This window comes from Sinocyclocheilus anshuiensis, unplaced genomic scaffold, assembly GCF_001515605.1.
Source record: "Sinocyclocheilus anshuiensis isolate Anshui unplaced genomic scaffold, SAMN03320099.WGS_v1.1 scaffold112, whole genome shotgun sequence".
Classification (NCBI taxonomy): domain Eukaryota; kingdom Metazoa; phylum Chordata; class Actinopteri; order Cypriniformes; family Cyprinidae; genus Sinocyclocheilus; species Sinocyclocheilus anshuiensis.
The window spans coordinates 2727173-2734916 of NW_015557175.1; the positions used below are offsets into that span (position 1 = coordinate 2727173).

Here is a 7744-nt window from a genome sequence, read left to right on the forward strand (position 1 = left end):
TATTTATTTCAAATAAAATAATGGCGTTTTTTAAGAATTAAAAATAATCTGATTTTGGAGTTTGACAACGAACACATTGCAACCATGCTTGGGATGGCCCACATAAACGAGCCAAAATGCTTTACATGTCTTGAAATAATAGTTTCTTAACATTAAACATTGACTGTCAGTCTTTATTCACCTGTTTCTTGTTATTTATCATTAAAATGTATTCAAGTAAATAGTGTAAATTGCATAGCTAATGTCATAGAATAGCACGTTGTAACGCAGTGTTACAACTGTCACGATGCACACACGCACGAGGAACGAGGAGACGCTGGAGAATACTTTACCAAGACTTTATTTGCACCAAGGGAGACAAACACAGGAAGACGTTCATCAGCGGACCCAGAACTTGGGACTGGGAACACATTTTATACACACACACAGGAGGAGGGGATGACAAGACCGATAAATAACAGATTGGAGATTAAAATAATAGCAGATTTGTCTCATTTTAAATGAGTAATAAAAACTGAGATGAAAAATGTACTTAAGCCAGAAATATAATTCTACTATGGTAAAATAAAATGTTCAGCGATATCTTTAAAACACTTTTGAATTTTGGTGCACTTTTTTTCTCTATATAATGTTGATATGGCAACTAGTAAATGCTGTAAATTTGGTTATGCTAGCATGTGTGGAAATATTTAAACCAGGTGTGTTACAACTTACCTCGCCTTACTTTGTGCCCAGCTCTCCCCTACTTCTTTTTTTCACAAGGGAATAGTCCGATTAATAGTCGATTAATCGTTTTTTTTGAATATGAGTCGGATCGTTAGACTTACCTAATCGGCACAACTCTAGCTCCCCCGGATTCGATGTACTTCACATATGATGAAGGGATGTATGTCTCTCCAAACTTTTTCATATAATCATCAACCTCTTGCGTCAGAATCCCTATAGATGAAGTTTATCGTGAGTCATATGTGCTCAAAGGTAAGTCACACGTTTAGCGTGTGTTTGTTGTTATAAATATGCTGAAAATAAATTCAGTCTGTTAGCAAAACTAGAATTTAGAGTAATACTTTAGTGCACAACTCCGTCCATCTGTTTGACATAAGATATGAAGGCATGAGGTTTACCGATGATCGGTCTGTCGTTGTCAGGCTCGTTGCTCTGTGTAAACGGAGCGGCGCCGCACAGCGCTACAACACAGGCGCACACGAGCGCACTGAAGCCCATTCTGTCCACACACACACACCTGTCCACGTCAAGCCAGCTGAGGCTGTGTGCTCCTTCACTCACATAATATGTTTCATATAGTATCTGAACTGAAAGTTATGAGGGAAGTCATTAGATGGGCGGGGTTTGTACTTTTTGGAGGAAGGAAAACAAAGGTTTAGCCTACACAGTAAATACCGCTCATGCCTGTTCGTTTGGGAAAATACTGTTGTTGGGTGAGTTGGAGAAATTCTGCAGCCGCATTTTCCACACACGAGACCAGAAGTTCCTGATGCTTTTAGGAACTTGTATTTTCCCAAACGTTCACACAATCAGTGTTTATCACGAAGTGTAATGTGAAATATAGAGACATCAGCAATCTTGCCCATAGGCATAAGTTTACAGTCCACAAATGAACCTCAGTAGAAATACAAATGGAAATTTCGTGTACAATTTAGAAAAACTGTAGGCCTACAGTTAAAATGCATACTTGTTAAAGTCAAAAAATGACTTTTCATTTGCATTTTGAATTGTTTCATTTGGAAATAAGCCACATAAAAGTTAAAAGTGTTGAATTATGAAAAAGAAGCAGCCTACACTTCAGCAAACTTTTAAAAGAGTAGGCAAAAATATGTGAACTAAATTCAACCATTCAGCATTAAACGTTGTATCAACGTTGAAACAAGAACTGACATTATTTCAATCGTATTTCAACCGTATTTCAATGTTGATATGCCGGCTGTGCTTATTTTTGTATTTGAACGAAATAAAAATGCATTATAGTTTAAATTTATAAATGCAATTAGTTGAACCTGAGTGCTTGTAAGTTCAACCATTTGCATTTGATATAAATTTAACTAAACATGTACATTTCAGATTGCATCTTTCCCTACTGACCTTGTCTCTGTCTTCATGTATGTCTGTGTGTTTGGGGCTGAATCTGAATGTAAGGCAGAGTCACTGCAGTAGCTATAACAGGACGCCAGCAGGAAATCATTCAGCAGCCTGAAGCACTGGCAGGGATTCCTGCTCGAGCCTTAAAATAAAATAATGAGCAGACAGTTTATATGTCTCTTCATGAGTTGACTAGTTATTTACTGTACAGTCCCTCTGAAACACAAAGGGGGAAAAAGATCAATAAATAGCCTACATTATTGCACAGTGGGTTTCTATGCAGCGCATTTTCAAGACCCCATCATATATCTTAATATATTCAATAAAATATGAAATTCACAAGTTGTAAAGAATTGCAGTTAGTGACTCTGTAGTGCAAGAGTAAAAACACTACTGCTCCAAATTACAGATTTTTTCATGTTTTTGTAAAAACAATGATATTGTGAAATATTATTACTATTTAAATATATGTTAAAATGTAATTTATTCCTGTGAGCTGAATTTTCAGCATCATTACTCCAGTCTTCAGTGTCACATGATCCTTCAGAAATCATTAATCATTGCCATTGAAAACGGTTTTCACATTTCATGTTGCTAATTACAATGAATGGGATATATTTTTTTACTCTTTGTATTTTTATATCAATATGGTACTAGACTATCCTATTCAAATCAATGTGATAAACGAGTTAGGTCACAAGTCATCTAAAAGTAAGCAAAAAGTAGTCTGATTATATTGTCTAAAATATGTAATGTAATGGATTACGTTCCTAACTACAATTTTTGTCATGTAATCTGCGATCAGTAACGGACTGCAATTTATATAGAAATAGTCAGAATGAGAGTCCAAACAGCTGATAAAAGCATCACAATGCGATCCACACATAAATTTTCTCTTTTAATCAGTGCTTGATCTGTGCATATTTCTTTCCCGATTCAGATGAGACGACTTTTTCACTGGGGAACGCAATTTTCTGGATAATAGACTCGTATTTTAGCCAGAAGCAACAGTTTGATGTTAAAAATGTGTTAATGATGGATTTGTTTCTTACAAACACGCAGCTTTTCGTTTCACAAGACGTTAACTGATGGACTGGAGTGGTGTGGATTACTTGTGGATTATTGTGATGTTTTTATCAGCTGTTTGGACTCTCATTCTGACGGCACCCATTCACTGCAGAGGATCCACTGGTGAGAAAGTGATGGAATGCTACATTTCTCCAAATCTGCACCGATGAAGAAACAAACTCATCTACATCTTGGATGGTCTGAGGGTGACATACTGTACTGATGAGCGTAACTGACCTGCAGGAAGGCGCAGGTGGTTCCCAGGGCCACATCCAGGGTGACGTTACTTTGCCTGACTTCCTTACAAGCATCTTTCCCACCAAACCCTCCCGTAGATCCTTAAGACAACAGGTGTTCTCTTCTTGAGATACATCCTGACACACAAACACACACAGGAAAATAAAAAAAAACGCATGAGTATAGGCAAAATCTGACATGAGTCTGTGGCCTAAACCTAGCCAGCGCCAACCTGAGTCTCGGTCTTCTGCACCATGGTCTGTCCGTCGCTCGACTGCACCTCTGTTTTGGTGGGCCGGACGTCACTGGTGGGCGGCTGGCCTGGCAGACAGTCAGGAAGCTGCATGAAGAGAAGCTCCTCCTCTTTGCAGTGATTCCACACCTCCAGTAAATCAGGCAGCAAATCAGGTTTGGGCAAGGGTGGTGGTCTGAACATAGGCTCCGCCTTCTTCGGTTCAGGAATATCCAAAGGCTCCTGCTTGACTGAAGGAAGACGGGGTGGGATAGACGATAAGACAAGGCTATGGTCACATTATCGAATGTTCTATGAAATTTTGTGGGCAAAAAAACTAATAATGTTGTATCAGATCCTATTAAAATGGCTGGATTTTGCCTGTGAAATTTCGCAGAGCAACTTTAAATGTGACTACACTGTAAGATGTTTGCTAGTTTGTGCCGTTATGAAGTTTAATGAAGTTTCTCGTACTCTTCACTTCAGCTCCAGTGCTGTCTGTGCTCATCGGCTCAGGATCTGAAGAGTTCTTCCCTGATTTGAAAGTCTCCTCACTAAACTCCTCTTTGAAGACCCATCCAGACACAGCCAGTGGCAGCTGCACAGGACAGCTTTCTTCTTTCTCCTCTCAGGTGAGGGTCAGCAAGAAACTACGGCACACAGAACCAAAGGCTTGTGGGTGGCTTCTTTTTCTCAGTTAAGCAATTGGCAATATTTGTATTTCAGAGAATCACATAAAAACATGGCCCAGGACATAATTCACTCCAAAACCAAAATGCAAAAAATGAAAATTAAGCCTCTCTTTAAGATGGGTTTTTATGACTTTATCACATTCTACCCCAATGTAAAGCATCAGGACATTTTACTTTTGATTTTTGTTTTTAAATCTCATTCTTTTCAGTAGTGATTCTCATGAGAATTTTTTTTTTTTGCCGAACTCACCTATGAAAAAAAAGTACCAGAAATACTACAATGATAGTATTATCATGATAGTATAGCATTATAATATTATTATCAATATGATCATTATTTTCATACTAAAGTGAGTGAGTGACGTGACATGTGGCCAAGTATGGTGACCCATACTTGGAATTAGTGCTCTGCATTTAACCCATCCAAAGTGCACACACACAGCAGTGAACACACACACACCGTGAACACACACCCGGAGCAGTGGGCAGCCATTTATGCTGCGGCGCCCGGGGAGCAGTTGGGGGTTCGGTGCCTTGCTCAAGGGCACCTCAGTCGTGGTATTGAAGGTGGGAGAGAGCGCTGTACATTCACTCCCCCCACCTACAATCCCTGCCGGTACGAGACTCGAACCCGCAACCTTTGGGTTACGAGTCCGACTCTCTAACCATTAGGCCACGACTTCCGTCGTGAAGTAATATAAATGAGACTTTTTGCATTGCGGTAATGAAAATTCAGGTTAAAAATATGACTTATTATTATAAAAAAATCATGTCTCAATGCAATGTTATTGGAACTAAAGTAAGATTTATTTTCTTAATGTAAAATAGAATTTGTAATTTCTCCCTTTTGATTTTAGGGTGAAATAAGACCAGATAAATGTTCTGCACATGTTGGAGTTAATGAGTTTTTGCTGTTGTTGTTGTTGTTTGTTTTTTTGAAAACATACATTGTCCTTCTCAAGTTTGCGCAGGATTTCTTTAGTCTCCTCTTCGGTCTCTCTCTCCTTTTTGATGTTGATGATGGGTGAAGGGCCACTGTTTGCTGTTTCTTTGGTATCATCATATACACCTAATCAAATAAAACAAACGAAGACAGCGCTGATACGAAAGATAACTCACAACAGAAAATGCTAATTATAATTAAAGTTAAACAATCGTTCTTAAAAAAAGAAAATAAAGAAAAAAAAAGTTGCCAATGCCAGACAACACCCCAGATATATACAGATACATTAATATTAACTTTCTGATACTGACTGACCAATATGGCACCCAACCCAAAAGTTAATATTTGGCTTAACATGAACTGATTATTGTATTAGCATTTAAAATCATTTTATAGAGCCTGCACTCACAAAGAGACATTTCGGTCCAATTAAATATCTGATTATGGATTTCCATCATTTTTAAAGATTTTATACACTTTCATGACTTACAAGCATGGAAAGCACAATTATAAAATTCCCTGATAATTCCATTTTTTCCATAAACATCTAAACCCATTGTAAATACAGACTACCTTTCAAATGTTTGCGGTCAGAAAGATTTTTTTTTTTTTTAAGAAAATAAATACTTTTCAAAAAGTAATAGTAAGGACATAATGTTCCAAAAAAATGTATGTTTGTTTCAAATAAATGCTGTTCTTTCGAAATTTCTATTCATCAAAGAATCTTGAAAAAAAAATGTATCACTGTTTCCACAAAAATATTAAGCTGCACAAATGTTCTCAACATTGATAATAATCATAAATGTTTCTTGAGCAGCAAATCAGTATATCAGAATGATTTCTGAAGGATCATGTGACACTGAAGACTGGAGAAATGATGATGGAAATTCAGCTATGATCACAGGAATAAATTACATTTTAACATAAAACAGAAAAAAGTTATTTTAAATAGTAATACAATTTCACCATATACCTGTTTTTACTGTATTTTAATAATGATGAGAATAAGAGACTAAAACGTAAACTTACCGACCACAAATGTTTGAACAGTAGTGTATGTACACCTGTGACTTAAAATCTGAATGAATTACCGTCAGTATTTTTGAGCATAATGTCACAGATTTTTGAACAATATTTGAATGTTATGTTGTTTGACAACTGTAAACAACATAAAGTAAGGCTAATTAACTACAGTATATTATTAGCAGAAGAGCTGTTAATTGTTATTAGTTAAAGCAGGACACATAATCAATTATTATTAATCATTGGGGACATTTTTCTGTCGCTGCTGGAGCATAAAAGCAATAAGCTGTGTGTTACAGTGATTTTACTATGTTTAAAAGGTGTTGTTAAGATTAGGCACAACACAAAGCATTACAGCTTTAATGTCATTTAGTGTAACATACTCTGGCTCGAATCACAGTCCTTGGCCAGACGATTTCTCAGATCCTCCTCTAAAGACCTGCTTTACCTTTCCTCTTGGCCATCATCTCTGCAGGTCCCTGCTCAAAGATAGAATGGGACTGGACGACCTCAGGGCGACCTCGGCCCCTCCCTCGGCCGTCCCGCTGCCGACCTCAATCCACATCCTTCTTATCCCGTCTCGTTCCTACATCAGCCTTTAATCTGCGCCAAAGTAAAACAAATAACTGCATCTTCACTTGCAAGTAACGTCGATGCCTTCATTATGTCAACAATGAATTATTGATGATATATTGAGAAATAAATGGTAAACAGACACCAGTTCTAAAAAAGTCTGTCACTTACTCCTCTTTTGATTTTCGACCAATAATATTGGGCGCGAAGGTTTTCTGCAGGACAAATGATAAAAAGACACTTTAAAATGCAGCATAATGCATCTGAAATGTCTTGTATGGCTATAATGTATGGCTTACCTTTTTGACTCCTCCTAACGTGAGGTCTCTGGAGCGCATTGTGGAGAGGCGTCCCGGAGAGATTGAAGCAGGCAGCCGTCGGCCCATCGGTAACCCTCTGGATCCCCCTACATGCGGTGTCCGTGGAGGACCACTGGGGTCACCAGAGCTCTCCATCCTCGCTAACAACAACAACAAAAGATGTTACCTCAAATGTCATGCTGACATGTAAACTCCATGTGCTTTGAGAAAAACATAAGCAAAACTTCTATATGCAAATGCTTTTTAGGAGTTTGTTAGCAAATGCTTGAATGCAACTATTCTGTCCCAGTCCAAAACCTATAATATATAAACATATATATATATATATATATATACACACACACACACACAAAAGTTTGGGATCAGTGAGATTTGTAAGTCTCTTCTGTTCATCAATGCTGCATTTATGTGATCAGAAATACAGAAAAAAACTGCAATATTGTGAATTATTACTGCAATTTAAAATAATGGTGTTCTATTTTAATATACTTTAAAATGTAATTTATTCCTGTGATGCAAAGCTGAATTTTCAGCATCATTACTCCAGTCTTCAGTGTCA

At 37.5% G+C, this 7744-nt stretch overlaps 1 protein-coding gene and 1 pseudogene across 1 annotated transcript in view; both read right to left on the reverse strand.

The window, feature by feature from the left end:
* LOC107678461 (gamma-glutamyl hydrolase-like) overlaps positions 1-1277 on the reverse strand; it is an 8208-nt gene extending 6931 nt beyond the window's left edge. Inside the window, exons 1-2 of the mRNA XM_016473736.1 lie at positions 1125-1277; positions 828-939 (exon numbers count right to left, since the gene is read on the reverse strand). Of these exons, the coding sequence (XP_016329222.1) occupies positions 828-939; positions 1125-1224 (212 nt within the window). The 5' untranslated portion in view covers positions 1225-1277. The remainder of the gene's footprint in view (positions 1-827; positions 940-1124) is intronic.
* A 923-nt stretch (positions 1278-2200) lies between these two features.
* Positions 2201-7320, reverse strand: LOC107678380 (DNA-directed RNA polymerase III subunit RPC4-like; annotated as a pseudogene).
* Between the last annotated feature and the right edge of the window lie 424 nt (positions 7321-7744).